General features: G+C 38.8%; 1 protein-coding gene across 2 annotated transcripts in view; it reads right to left on the bottom strand.

Annotated features, from left to right (window-relative positions):
• TBC1D9 (TBC1 domain family member 9) overlaps positions 1-15,464 on the bottom strand; it is a 42,229-nt gene that overhangs the window by 4,455 nt on the left and 22,310 nt on the right. For both annotated transcript variants that reach the window (XM_056489361.1, XM_056489362.1), the window contains exons 7-17: positions 12,924-13,130; positions 12,510-12,680; positions 11,911-12,061; positions 10,323-10,537; positions 8,853-8,970; positions 7,623-7,908; positions 7,074-7,203; positions 5,824-5,922; positions 5,654-5,722; positions 4,364-4,604; positions 1,220-1,285 (exon numbers count right to left, since the gene is read on the bottom strand). In XM_056489361.1, coding sequence (XP_056345336.1) covers positions 1,220-1,285; positions 4,364-4,604; positions 5,654-5,722; positions 5,824-5,922; positions 7,074-7,203; positions 7,623-7,908; positions 8,853-8,970; positions 10,323-10,537; positions 11,911-12,061; positions 12,510-12,680; positions 12,924-13,130 — 1,753 coding nt within the window. The remainder of the gene's footprint in view (positions 1-1,219; positions 1,286-4,363; positions 4,605-5,653; positions 5,723-5,823; positions 5,923-7,073; positions 7,204-7,622; positions 7,909-8,852; positions 8,971-10,322; positions 10,538-11,910; positions 12,062-12,509; positions 12,681-12,923; positions 13,131-15,464) is intronic.

Genomic DNA, 15,464 nt, shown 5'->3' on the forward strand with positions numbered 1-15,464 from the left:
AAAAACTGAAAGATATTTCCATTAATAGATTTAGAATGGCAATTTCTACAAGTAAAAGTATGAGGGTGTCATGGGTAGGAATCATCTCCTTTTCACTCACAGGAGATGAACAACTGAACCTGAATTGTCTCCTTCCCAACATCCAATACAGTCTCACAAGGAGCTGTTTGCTTTCAGAGGCTGGCTTACCCATCTTCGCATGCCTACCTCCATTACTTTCTCTGTGCAGCTCAGTATGTCCTAAGCAGGGTTTGATCTCTTTCCTACCTAGAAACAGTCTGTCATCATTTGGTAGGAGCTTACCAGTCCACTCCCCAGATATGAGAAGCTGCATTCTTAAAACCAGATGTTTTTTGTAACAGCTCAACTTCTTTTTAAATGTTAAGTATTTTTAAAAAGCATTGAAAGTATTTTTTTCTCAGTTAAACTACTGAATCACTCAGGCCTACCTCCAAGAAAAGCCAGCTAGAGCAATCAGCAGTGTTCAAAGTATACAAAGGTGAATGTCCTCTCTAAGTTTTTAGATATGTTTACCACAGCATGGAAATGTTCACAAGAATTAAACTACCCAAGCAGTTGCAATGTTCTTAAAGTGCAGGTTCAGTGAGGACAGCAGTAGGTTCTTTATAGCATGTGTGTGACAAGCCAGAGAGGGCACAGTCCCAATAAAGCATCTTCAGAACTGTTCTGAGGTGTTTTCATCCCCTCTCCACCCTCAACTGCTTCTCTCACTTAGCTGAGTCCAGGTTTGCATAGCTCCCTGGAAAACACATCCATGAAATGATCTGGAGCTTCCCTCTGCCAGCAGTTGTGTCAGCCCACAGGGGAAACCAAGAAGAAATCCTGGGGACAGAAATGAGGAGCCAGGACATGCAGGAACATTTCAAAATAGCTTAATTTTCAAACTCTTAAATAGAGTTAATTATGGTAACATATGTTGAAGAACACTGGATTTATGCCTGGAGGGTATCACCAACCCCAACTTAACAGGCAAGAGACATTTATATGTTTGTGGAGGGAGAAATTGAGGGCTGTGAGGTGCTTTCAGACTTCCCAAATCTGTCTGGTTAGAGTAGAAGCTTCCTTATTTTACTGCTGCATAAACAGCTACAATAATTCCCACAGATTAATTTTTAATTGGGAAAACCAGTCACAAACAACTCTGCTCCAAATTCCTGCTCTCAGCAAAACAAGAGCTATTTTAACATCATTTACTTACCAGGCAAAACATGCATTTTATACAGGAGCTTCAGCTTCTCTGTTAGATCTCCATGGCATGCTGCACCTAAACAACATTACATGCAGTACATTACTAGTCAGCACTCTGTGCCATTTTATTTGTTATTGCCACAGTATTTTGATTTAAAAACCTTTACATTCACTCTGGGAAGTACTGTACCCCTTTACAGCTCAAGATCATAAGGCAGTCACTTGACTTCTAAGATCATACAGTAAAAACAGTAAGAGAATCAGACAAATCTATCCTGAATTTCATACTTCAATCTTGGGTTCTTTATTAAATGCCTATTTCATAGCACTCCATCTATGGTTGTGGCATTATCACTCAGAAAGGCCTCCAGCTAGAACTTAACAAGTCCTTCTTTGTGTGGACTTGAAACTTTCTGATCTGAGGATCCAATAATAACATCACATGTCTTAGAGCAACAAGTTATTTTCCAAAAAAAAAAAAAAACGCAAGAGAAATCCAAGTAAACAGCATTTATCATAGTTTAGCCATGGGCTAAACTGATGTTCAGGCAATACTTTCTAGTGATTTTTCCACATTAACCCCTATTTGTTTCTGGACTACACAAGAATTAGCTGTATGAAAGCCAAGAGGTCTATTGAAGCCCTTCCTTCCAATTAATTAAATGGACAGTAATTAATTTTAAAGTAACAAAATAACCAACAATCACACTTTTTCATAAATCTCACTTGTTGTGACATGCCATCCCCAAGTAATATGAATTAACTTTCAATAATTAGATTGTGCAGAGATTTATTTTAGCTTATAGGTGACTGTGTCAACTTACCTCTGCTATGCAAACCACAGAGTGTGGTGTGGCAAGTACTAACAATCACAGTTTCCTGCAAAGCTTAACACTCTAATAATTAAAGATGTTAGGCCAAAAAACTGAGCACATCTACATTAGCCATCTTGCTTTCAACAAGGTCCTTTTTAAGCACTAAACCTCATTATGGTCCTATCTGGTGGATCACACCACACAGATAATGTGTTCTCTTCTGGTAAAGGCAACATGAAATAACCAAGGGACAGAACAAGCTGCACTTCTGCATCTTCCATCAACAGGGAACTGCAAAATAGGATTCAGGGCACAGGGTGACATGTGTAGGCTTGTTCCTCTCTCTGTCCTCAGGCATGAAGAGAACTGAAAAAACTCCATAGCTACTATTTGAGATAAATCTGTGTGTGCTTCCTCATGCACATTTTTCCTTCCTCCTAATGCATCCCTTTCCCTTTTTGCTCAAAATTAGGAAGAGCATTGCTAGCAGGTCAAGGGAGTTGATCCTGTCCCTGAAAGGACTGAAGAAGTGGTTTTTAAATATCCTCCTGCATTCTGCAGTTGAAAAAACCCTGCTTGCAAAAACAAAACAAAACAGAAAAACCCCCCAAAAAAACCCAGTCAGGTTCTCCTTGCAAGACACAGCTTTCAAGGTGCTGACTTTGACAGGAGGCTGTGACAACTACTGCAGTCAGCAGCAGCCACTGGAGAAGTGGGAGAGCTATGTGCTCTGAGAGGGGAGTATTGCAAAAACATGATGGGAGGCAGGAGGCCACTTTGAATCCATGCAGAAATCTCTGTAGCTTACTTGGATGTGCAGTCAACAACTGCAATAAATAATCCAGTGTGCTACAGGAGAGCTGTATCAAGAGTGAATAACCCAAAGAGCTCCTAACCAAGGCTGACTACCTCTTCTGAGCAGCACAACTCATTGAGCAAACCACTCCTATACTTGGATATATTATTGTGACAGGACACAGAGTAAACATAAAGAATATGGCAGGTTATTCCATCTTTGCTCAGCTGAGGCCCTAGAGGCACCTGAAGTAGGAAGTTCTTGAGCTATTTGTTGTAGGGACAATGAAAAAGAAATGAAAATATTAAAAGTCCTGGGTCATGGTGAAATATGCTCAAACAGGTTCATTGTTCCTTTGTTGACTGAATTGTCCTTTCTACCACTCACGTGCTTCTCAATGAAAAAAGGGGGCAGCAGGGTTGATTTACTATTTAGGGAGGAAAAAAAGAAGGTTTTCAAATCACACCACTCTGGGCTTAGTTTCTGAAAAACATGAGTTTTCAGAATGAGCATTTTTGATTGCTTTGCCCATTGAAGATTTTAGTTCAGTCATGTTGGCTTTTAGCCACATTTGTGCATATTACATTCATTTCTGTTCACAGTACTCAAGACTGGCCCTTGCTCTTATTACTCATTATTGGCTCCAAAACATGCTGTGTCAGTCAATAGCTGGTTAACTGTTACTAACAGCATCCTGTAATCTGGAAGAGTAGTTAATTCCTGGGTCCTCAAAAGGCCATTGAGTGTTACCTGGCAAACACGACCTCAAATACAAATCACTGCATCGTGGGAAGCACTGGGATTTTTTGGGTGGTGTGAAGGGGAGGTGTACAGCCAGTTTTACTGTCACAGCTATTTGGCACTTACAAGAGAACAGGTGCTACTACTTCTGTACAGAGGTTTTAAATCAAGGCTGCATTTGGAACCTTAATGCTTAAACATAGTTACAAAGAATTGCTGAAAGCCAGACTGGGAAACCTTTTCACTCAAAAAGCATCAAAATGTAGAGCTGGAGGAAATTCCAGGTTGCCATGAAATGACACATGGTAGATGAAGAGATGTTGGTCACTTACAGCAAACAACTCCTGCTATGTTTAAAAAAGGAGTGGCCAGCTCCTGCCTCATCTTTGCTTCCTCATGTTAATCCTGGGGCTCACAAGGTCAACTTTCCTGTCCTGAAATCTTGTTCTTCAAGACTAAAAACATTCAGCCTCCCTCTCTGACCTGCACCTTTATTTTCTCCTTTTCAGGGGACTTCCAAACTGCTTTCTGCAGTCTTGGTTGCTGATCTCAGAAGTAACAGATTCTAACTATGCCTAGGGGACAGCATCCGTGTTGCAGTTAATTTTCATGCTGAGAGTTAACAGCCAGTGAAATCCTCAGATCTTAAAGGATCTGTTCATGTGCTGTCCTTTTGCCAGTGTGATACACCACTGGCTAATGTACTAAGACCAGCCTAGACCCCTGAGGAACCACTGTCACAGGCAGGATAAAACGAGCTGGTTTGTCGCGTTAGCTCGAAGGGGCTGCGAACGCTCCTTACTCAGCCCGGAGACGAACTCGCGGAAGTTGATGAGCAGATCTCCATTCTCGTCCAGCAGCCTGAAGAGGCGGGCAGCCAGCACGTCGGAGTGAGTCCCGCAGGCCCAGGGGAAGAGCAGGGCGAACATGCCCTTGAACTGCTCGAAGTCAATGCGGTACTGCTCCAGGTACGGCAGGCTGGGGTCGTGCCGCTCCGTGGCGTTGCTGTTCCCTCCCCAGTAGCAGCTCGTCAGGTGCTCTGCCTGAACAGGAGGCAAACACCACAGGATTGTCAGCACCTCTACAAACAATTCATTGCTCTGCATGATAAAAAAAATTCCAAACAACTCTTTCCACATGCATTCTTAAAGCAATTACCCTCGGCACCCTCATCATGCAGTCAAGTCAGAAGTTTCATGAAATCTTTATTTAATCTTTAATCATATGAAAAATATTTTTAATGCTTTTGTGGATTCTCAAAAATACTGAATAATGTACTATTCTTTCAGTCTTACTGAAGTCAGTGGAGTTTGTAGAGCTGATTTTGGCAGAATCTAATTCAAAACAATTCAGAAACTTAGAGAAAAAGATCCACTGCAGAGCGATCAACCAGGGAGGACTGTCTAACTTGGTCTCACTGGTTTAATGGAAGACTGAAAGAAACCACTGCAGGATTTGGACAACTTTGACTTCTCATTAGATGGGAAATTAAAAGAAAATAAATTCTTTGTCATATTAAAAAAAAAAAAAATCTCATTATAACAAAACACAGGAAGAAAATAATTTGTTTTAAGACATTATGCATGAAGGTGAATGTCACACCTTCAGTTTCAAATGCCTTTAAATTTGTGGATCTAACTTATGAAGACACTTTATGGCATTAAATTCCCATGTAATGCATTAAAGCACTAACAAAGGCAAAAATCAGCTGCTGCCATACAAAAGTATTAACTGCCTGAAATATAGAATAATTGGGATAAATTCCAAAACTTGGGTCAGGTAGAGAGAGACGTATGTTTAGTTTCTAATGACTGATCAAGAGTCTCTATCCAATTTTACTTTTTTTTTTTAATCTATATATACTTTTTTCCATGGACAAATCAATTAGTCAATTAAACCTTTCCCAATGTTTTATAAACTACTTGAGTTCAGGGTTTTTTTGTATATCAATATTACAGCAGCTAATTCAAGTTGGTATCAAGATACCAAATAATAACTGACAGACTTGACCTGGTGCTTAGAAAAGACAGAGTCCCACATCAAAAATGAACATTTAAGTTGCTGAAGGCACATGATCTTATCTTAACTTTACCTTGAAAAGCGCATATAGTTCCTCCAGTTCATCAATAGTAAAAGAAGTCTCTGTCACAATAGTTCGTACCTTTTGAAACACAACATTAACAGTTACAGATTGGAAATCAAGTTAAACTTTAGAAACTGACTGAACTCATTATTTGCAAAGAAGATAATTTCAGTACTGACCACGTTGCGCTTTGTAGTATCTTCGAGGGTTTGGATGACCTTCAGTCTTTGTTTGAATCTCATTTGTTCAATTAAATCTGCCCGGATACTTCCAAATTTCTTGAAAGAGAAAAAAGTTGTACATGATTGTCTGTGTATTAATATTCAGAATATTTAGCTTCCCTTTAATGTATTAGAGAAATTAATTTAATTACATGATGTACCACAAATGAAACTGCTGTTAACATGTTTTTCTTATACATTACAAAATTACAAAGGAACATATTTTCAGTAAATTTAGGAAGTACTGGCACTTGTTATGTATATTCTCTAATTTAAAGATGGTTTCTTCTTTGAAAGTAGAAAGTCTGCTCAATATCATCACAGAGATGGGTGCTAATCACTTATTTACCAATAAATTCTTCTGCATCCCTTCAACCTTCACTGGAGACTTCTCATGTATGCATCTGACATGATTACCTAAGAGCTGGACAGTGTCAGAGCATGATGGAAAGCAGGTCTTCATAAAGCAATTCAAATACTGTGCCTTTGCCAGTGCCATCAAGTTCTCAGACTCATCACATTTCCATGACAAATATCACAGGATAGTATAAAGATAAAATCTTTACAGCTCTTCCTTAAGTTTTATAAAATATGGGCATGTCAGTAACCATCAGAGATATTTTAACTGATGGTGTTTTTTTTTTTTTTTAATTTTAGGACAATTAAACCAGTCTGCAGATTTTAGCTGGTTTTTCAGGCTTTGTCCTGTCCTTTAATAATATTAATTATTACCAGCTCCTTTCACTTGAATTATTTTTTTAGCTTTGGTGATAGTAGAGAATACAGTGGCCCATGGTCACAATCAGCACTTTCAAGACAATGAAAGGTAAAAGAAAAAAAGTTTCAGTGATAATAGAAAGGTCTTCTGAAATCATACAGATATCACTACTATTCCAGATTGGAAAAGCACAAAAAAGCTAAAATGAGCATTAACTCTTTTCAAGTTAGAAGTTCAGCCTTTTGTTTGCAAATCACTCTCTCTTGAAGTCTCAGATTTCTCTATGAAACAGCTCCAATTAAAAGTTTTGGTTAAAAGAAGAAGAAAGTGTAACTCCTCCTCCTTGCTCCATCTCAGCCTGCTCAGATGAGTTTGCATTTCTTTTATGTTCTCTCTGTTTCAAGCAAAGCCAAACTACAGAGTATCAAATTCCTCTGTGAAACAGAAGTTGTGTGCGTTGGCAAGTTCCTGTTAAGAAATCTTATCCTACCTCATAGGAAGACCTGATTAGCCTGAAGATATCCACCTCAGGATAAGGCTCTACATCATCACTGAGCAGGGAGTGAAGATGAGGAATGGGAGGAAGAGTGCTGTCCTTATTAGTTACGCTGTCCAAATATCTGGTGGGGGGAAAAAAAGAAGGAATGAGAAACCTTGTATTAGGGAATGAGAAGGCTTGTATTAGTAACATTTAAGTAACATTAGTAACATTTCTTAGTAACATTTAAGAGGTAGCAGGCTGAACTTAAAAAACTCATGCAATCCACTAAAATAATGAATCAAGTTAAATTTCTATAACCAGGTTTGGGAAGTTTATTTGAATGTCTTGAAAGAAGAATTTATATCTTGTTGGTCATTTAGCATTATTTTAAAATAATATAAGGAGTACTTTATGTGGATGAAAGGGGACTACAAGCATGTAAAAGATGGTACTGGTTTAAATTTAGTATTTCAACATAGAATATTAATCAGAAAAGCAAGGAAAAAAAACCAAAAAAACAACCAAACACAAAGATACTTAAATTTCTGTAATAAATACCTTCCCAAGACTGTCATGGCTTCTCCATCATCTTTACAGTTAAGCAGCTTGTCTACATTAGCTTCAAGGACAGCGAGTGCTAACTGAAAGATCACCTTTATTCCTTCACAGAAGAAACAATCCACAACTACCACAGCACTTTCAAATGGCATTACACTGAGGAAAAGAGTGAGGAACCAGGACAGGGAGATGGTGGAGATTACACCCAAGTCCTGCATGCAGTCATAAAGCTGTGGAATGTAGTCACGAGCCAACTCTTCAAAGACACCCTGATCCACCAATGCTCCTGTTGAAGACAAGTAAGGTTGAGTTAATTCAGGAGCAACTGATACATTGCCATTTAGGGGAGGAAAAAAAATCTAAAGATTATGTGTACACAAATAAAAAAACCTAAGAATATTTTGCATGGTGCTTAGGCACATTTTCTCACTTTCAAATGAGCTACAGATCCCATTTCACTACTGAGCTATACATACAAATTGAACCATAATAAGTTCTCTTTTAATTATATAGTCCATAATAAATAAAAAAGGACTTACCTGGTCTAGCACTGGCAGAAGTTAAATAGTAGCTTAATATTACCATTACTAATACTACTAGTATTAGTATCACTACTAATACTATTACTCAGCATCATCTCTTGAATGAGGCCAGGGTGACTGTGAAGGTTTAGATTTACTTCAAGAGAACCCCATATTATACATTCCCAAGCCATAATATTAGTGCTTTAACCAGGCCAGGAGGAATAGTTTCTAAGGCTGAGTATCTCAAGTATTTGAGAGATATAGTAAAAAACAGATTCCATGATAAATTGAAGTCACTCTCTTCCACATACACAAGGAAGCTCAACTGACAACAGCTTTCTGATATTTGCGTCTCTTCACATCAGAGGTACAGGCATAACGACTTCTACTGCAAACTATTAAACCTCCTGTTTCCACCCTACCAAAATCAGCTAATGGGATCATCTAAAACTCAAATTTTAGCTTCCCATCTCTTCTTAAAACTCTACATTTCTTGAGCCCACTTTAGAATGCCATCTGATCCTAAATAAGTGATAAACTATTAACCATAAGATCACCTCTTTAGGAAAGTGCCTTTACTCTCCTGAGCAAGCTGTCTTGTCACTAGCATGCACAGATATACCCATATATTTGTTTCAGTACAAATAACACCAGTTAATTTGCTTATTTTTTGTAATATCATTTCAAAAATGTCCCCATAGCATACCAACAACTCTTGTGTTGTAGTAGTCAGGCAGCATGCGCTCACACAGAGCCACCAGCAGCCAGAAAGCTTCCTCCTCTTTTGCATAAAGGAGGAGCACTGAAGTGACAATATTCATAGCCTAAAAGAAAAGGAAATAAAATTATTCAGTACCTAGCACTGTACCTGGGCAGATAAGTGGTTAGGAAATCAGCTACATCTCTCCTTGCAGTGTTTCCCAGAGTTCAAAGAAAGGCTTAAGAATGCCTCAAATCACACAATATTGTAAGGTTTTTCTTTAGTTTTGTTGCTGTTGTTTCACTGGGGCTTTTGGGGGTGGGTGGTCTTGTGCTGCAGATTTTTTTTAAGAAATCAAGATTTTTCTTTCTAATCAAGGGCTGACTCAGGTCTGCAAGCACCCCTGCTGCCCATATTCTGCCATAGGTGCTCTTGGGGGATCTGGGTCTGGTGCAGCCAAAACACCTCCCACAGCACTAGTGATGTGCCTGAATTCTCACTGCAGCTGAACCAAATCTCAAGGTTATTAATTACTGTGACAACTTTAGGGACCAGAACTGAAATGTCTTTCTACTGCTCCTCTGTTAAATAATCTTTACAAAAATTGTGGCGATTACTGAGTACCACATGTATTATTAAATAATTTATGATGGTATCTGTTACAACTGCTTGTACTTACTTATGCTGCATCTAGAAGCCTTAACAGTCAGACATTAATCATGCTTCTTAATACTAATGAATTTAAGTTTCCTCTTTGCAAAAGTATGTAGGAAGGCAAAAAAAGGGCCAGGTGATAAACCAAACTTATATAGTAAGAAATAATTATTTAGGACTAGAAACTGAAGTGACTTGAACTATGGGCATCAGAACCTCAAAACCATGCACTGGGGTCAGCATGAACTCCACAGATATATGGTTGGGACTCATCCTAGGATGTTTCACTTTTTGTCAAGTATATGGGGAGCTTTGGCTTGTTTTTTTCATTTTGTTTCTTTCCATTGTTTTGAATGATGGCATGGCATCATTGAAAGAGGAAAGGAGGTTCTGGAGGGTTATGACTATTACATTGAATAGTAATTAATTACAAGATGGATAGATAAAAATAGATAAAAGTAGATAAAAATTTAAGGCTGAGGAGATTCTTTGTTAATAAGAAAATAACCTTTCTTCAGGGTCTATTGTCATTTTTTTGTAGAAAGCTCTGTTACCATCTGTCCAGTTTCTAGATTGATGAGCAGAAAATATGCTTACAGAAAACATCTCTCAACGTGTGCTGCTAATACTGCTATTAGAGCAGGTCCTGGTGTGACATCCCTCTGGCCTCAGCACACTTGCCTCTCTGCAGCACTCACAGCACCATCCACACCTCAGTGTGCTTCACACAGCCAAACCCTCAGGCATGTGACTGAAGAAATAGGAGTGCAAGGGAAGAACTGGAATTCCAGAAACTGAAGGAGTGCAGGGTATTTCAGTTACCTGACAATATCCTATGTTTGGATTTCTGAAAGCATAAGCTGTCAAGACTCTCCTTAAAGCAGCAATACCCATCTCATTCTGGAATGCAGGGTGTTCTGGAAGGGAGCGGTGCAGATCCCTCTCTATCTCTTCGGTAGCAAGATTGTATTTTCCCATTGATTTCTCCACTAGGTCCTCATAATAGCCAGGATGAGTGGCCATTTCATTAATGGCTCCTAGGAGTAGGAGAACAGTATTAAAACCAGGAGAAAACTGAAGGTTTAGCAGGTACAGTATTTCAACATGATGATCTGCTCCCCTTCCATTCCAAATGTCACCGAGAACTTCAAAAGCAAATATGAAAATACTATTTCTTTAAAGGTGATTAAAAAAATAAAAAGTATGTGGTTTGGTGATTATCACCCCTTCCTGTCTTCTCTACAGGCATTTTTATAATGAGGTTAAAATCTCTCTCAGCCAGAACAAAACAGGAGGCATGAAGAACAAACCAACTGTGCAGTCACATGGTATCATGAGCTCCCTCTGCAGCTGGCTGTGGGTTTGGTTATTCTAAATAACTCAAAACTTGTCTCTGAGAAAGCTACTTGCCCTGAGGACAGAGTAGAGTAATGTCTAGCTGCAGAGAGTATGATATGTTAGCCAAAAGCAAGAGACAGAAACTCATGAGTTCTATTCCTACTTCTGAAAATGACTCTGTCATCTTGGGCAGGGCACTCAGCCTTAGGGATACCACTACCTGCTCACAGAGCTGCTACGAGATTTCACTACTGACTTTACAACTTGTTCAGAAACAAAAATCAAGTGTCAGTAGCCCAAAGTAAACTACATAGAAAACATGAATTACAGATACACAGTGAAAATTAGGCCAAACTAGCTGTTAATAGAACACAAAACAGAGCTGTGCATTCCTGTGTGTATCTTCTGAAAACATTGCTTTAGTGCCCAGCAGCAAAGAGAAAAGGTACATGACTATGTATTACTAGGGAAGAAACAGAAAAACTTGGAAGCACCATTAGGTCATCAGATAAAGGCTCATAACATAAGCATATGTGCTCTGGACACAGATCTACAGAATGCTTTATGGCACAGAATCCCAGACAAACATCTTCTCACAAATTTTCACATAATTGATTCACCTAATAAAATGTTAGTGTAGCTTTTTTTATTATCAACAAAAAAAAGACAGTGGTTCCATGCAACATGCCTAAACTTTGGAATTCCTTGCAACAATTGCTGTGAAGGCCAAAAGCAAAACTGGATCCAGAAATTATTAAATAAGTGGGAATTAGGATTGCTGGTGGCTGCTGAACATCTAGAAGGCCCCTAAACTACTGGCTTCTGGTTACAGAGTGTGTGTTCTGCTTTTTATATATCCTTCCTTAATTATGTGAGCCTGTTTGAGAAAGGGTATTTACTGGTCAGAACAGAGATCTTGTCTAAACTTGTCTGGCACCAGCTAACAAGCACAGCCTTACTTACTCCAAATATTTTCCAACACTTATTATATGCACCTTTAATAATTTTTGAAATCTTTTCCTCCCTGATGCTTTTGCTTATATCCCACAGACATGCTCAAAGGAAAACCTACCTGAAAAGAGCAGCCAAAGTTCCCCTCTCATGCTCTCTGGAATGCCCTTTAGCACAAGGTCTCTTGTTTTCTCTGTACGATACATACACACCCCTTGGCCATATTCAGCAAAGTGAATCTTCCAGGCCTGTTCCTTCAGGAACTCCTTGGCCTAAAAGTAAAGAAAGGCAGCCATAAAGATGCAGCTTCTGCTTCTAACACTCTGACCCACTAAAACCTTGAGTGCTAAAAAGCCTGCAATATCCTAACCTTCCAAGTGAGCAAGGAATAACTTGGCTACAGTCCAGTCACCTTCTTAATGGGCTGCCTCCTCCCATTTCCTAGTTTCTATGCCAGTAGAGTATGCTGCTAAGAGAAGCAGTTATACTTAAGAGCAGGAATACAACCACTCCTTAAATTACATCCAACTTTGCTTTTATGTACTGAAGTTATTTGTATTGGTAAAACAACATGTTCAAGCTTTTACTTCTGTGAAAAATACTGCCTCTTCTAAATTGTCTGGCAGAATGAAATTCTTCTGGGTCAGTAACATGGGGTTTAAGGCAAACATAATTTAACAGGCTTTTCAGTCAGGTGGAGCACACAGAGGTGTATTTTACCAGCTTGGGGTTGAACTCCTCGGGTGACCTGCGCCGATACATTGTCATTAGAGCTTGAGTTGCTGTCGGAATGCCATTATCATTGAGGTTGAATTGTCGCTCTCCCTCCGACTCAGAGCTCAGGCTTTTGTGAGGGCTGGCAGAAATTAAACTACTGGACCTTGTAAACACCTGTAGAAATCAGTCACAAGCAATACAGGCATAAAGACGAGCTACTGTCTGGAATTTTTACTTCACTTAACTCAAAAATTTATACACGTTAACAAACACATAGGGCAGCAAAAATTAAGCCAGTAGAGAATAATGAAATAGCTTCCAGTTTCTCAATAGCTTTGCAAAAATTTAAAGGTGTTTCCCTCTCCCCACACCAGTTAAAATCCCATCCTAGTAAATTATTCATGTTCTTTCACATACCTCATCATCTGAGCTGATATAGCTTCCAGAAATATTTTTATCCAAGTATATTTTTGAAGTGGTTTGTTGCAGAAAGTCTGAGATCCTCTGTACAAGGAAGTCTCTGTCTTTCAAGTTGGCAAAGAGGAATGTCATTCTGTTTTTCGTGCTGATGGACAGTGGGCTAGGCAGCACACTGGAGCTGTCTGCCTTTTCCACTATTGTCACCTAGGAAGAAACAGTTGCTACAGCTCAAGTTCTTCACTTAATCAAGCTCCTCGGTCTAAGAAACCATCTTAATACAATAAACCCATGCTCCTTCCACCCTCATATCAAATCCCTATGGACACCCCTTTGCCAGAAAACCTGGTTTGCATGCAAGGGCTTAAAAGCCTGAAAGATGAAGGTTGTAATCCCTCAAACAACTGGTTTCAGTGCATTTTCCATCAAAATTCCCCTGCACTACTTAGTTGGTTTTCCTCAGGCTGTATTTTAAAAGAATCAGTAAAACAAAATTTCATCTGTGGGATACAAATCTATCATCTTTTCTGTAGGACTTCCAAATCCCTCTCCTGCTTCCTAACATGGTCAGCACAGGTTGAATCCACAGAAACCTTGGTCTACCTTTTACTGACAATACATGAGAATAAATTTTGCTCCTCAACAACTGTATTACAATTGCATCCTTTGAAAACTGTTGCACAGTGTTATTTTAACTGTATTTTCAAAGAACACAGGAACTTGCAACAAAGGTAAATTAACCCCATGTCGTCCCCTACAAAGGAAAATATCTGTTCTGTTTGGCCTTCAGTTGTTAGGGAAATGGTCACTAATCTAACTGAACTCCAACCTGTAAACAGCACCCATACCACAGTCTACTGAGCACAGGGAATGAGTTCCCTGAGGTTTTGGTAAAGCACATTAACACAAAGAAATCTTTAGGACAAGTCATACATGCACTGTTGATGAATTGTGTAACAGCTGTGTGTCCTAAACATTAGCCTTAAAAACACATCAATCCATCAGGTTTGTGTAGTTCTTACATTGAACAAAAGACAAATCACAATAGTAAATACTTTTAACCACTGCTTTCACAACTTTCGATTTCTTAGATACTGAAAACTGACTTACTGCCTTCAGAATAGGAAGTTGCACATTTAATTTTGCTAGGACTTTTACTTTTGCTCCTTTAAACCTTTTAAAAACAGAAATCAATGGTAAAACATAAGTACTATAATATGAATAGTTCTCTAGCTAAATGGATAGGGTAACCATTTTTCATGCATTCCCTTTGAAGACTTAAAGACTGCAGTGCACCACTCAGCTGCTAAACCACTTCTCTGTTCTCCCCACTTCCTTTTATTTTTCTGTTAACTACAAATCTACCAGTTATTTGTTAACTTAATGGACTTCACTAATAGCGTGTTGAAGTTAGCTAAAAAGTGTTCCCTGTTTCCTGTTCCACTTAAAAACTCCTCGAGCACAATCAGCACAAGACAGACAAGTTCTAAAGGAACAGATCAGACATTATTAAAGCAAGCTTAATTATAGCTCTGCTGTAATAAGAGCTAATATCCACTTATTTCCTGTATCTGAAGTGCTTTGTCTTGGAGAGGGCACCTGCTGAAGGTTCAGTGAGCACTGCAGTCAGTCACTGAAAAACATCTTTCCCACCATAATTTGTGAATCAATGCTTTGCTATTGTCTCATCTGACAAAACACCTCCAGGATATTACAAAATGGAATTAATTTAGGGTTTAACCCAAAGCTTTAATTAAATAGAAAGCTTTCCTTTAGTTACTAATGGTACTGATCAATTGCTCTGAGAACTGGCACTACCCCCTGGTTTACTATCCTCCTTGCTGGTGCTGAGACTTGAAGCTGTTCACACAGAAGCACTTATTCCATCAGCTACTTCAGTCTCAAAGCTTTAGAGCTGCTCTGAATCCTGTGCTGCTGTGACTGTGGCTATCAAAAGCAGTTGCTGAATCTGCATCCAGGAAAAGAGATCCTGTTAAATGAAGACTTTGACTCCTCCACCACTACCTGCAGGATTGCCATTCCCTTTGATTTTCAGACAAACAGTGCAACCATAATTGAATGCCTCATTCCAAATAAACAAAGTCGTTGTAATGATGTGTGGGGGAAAGCAGTGCCTTGAAATATTCTGTGGTTCTTCAGTCAAGCCAAACTCTCCTTGGTTACATCAGCTTTGCTACTACTTCCAGAACTTACTTAACACAACTTTCCATTAAGCCACAAATCAAGTCAACCATAAAAAAACTCCCAAACATAATTATTTTTTTATTGCATCAAACAAACTCTTCTTACTGGTGATCTGCCTTAAGTAACCAGCTTTAAAAAGGGAAACACACCAACTTCAAAAACACTTAAAAACATCTTCCATGTACAAGAATAAACAATTGCAAGTCTGTGTGAAGAGGCAATTCAAAACTTTAGGATTATGAATCTTTTTACATCTGACAAAACCAAATCTTATCTGACAGATTCTTTAACAGAATTTCCAGTCACCAATCTAGGAAGTTTCAACCTCCACTTCTC

This window comes from Oenanthe melanoleuca, chromosome 4 (genome assembly GCF_029582105.1).
Source record: "Oenanthe melanoleuca isolate GR-GAL-2019-014 chromosome 4, OMel1.0, whole genome shotgun sequence".
In the NCBI taxonomy this organism is placed as follows: Eukaryota; Metazoa; Chordata; class Aves; order Passeriformes; family Muscicapidae; genus Oenanthe; species Oenanthe melanoleuca.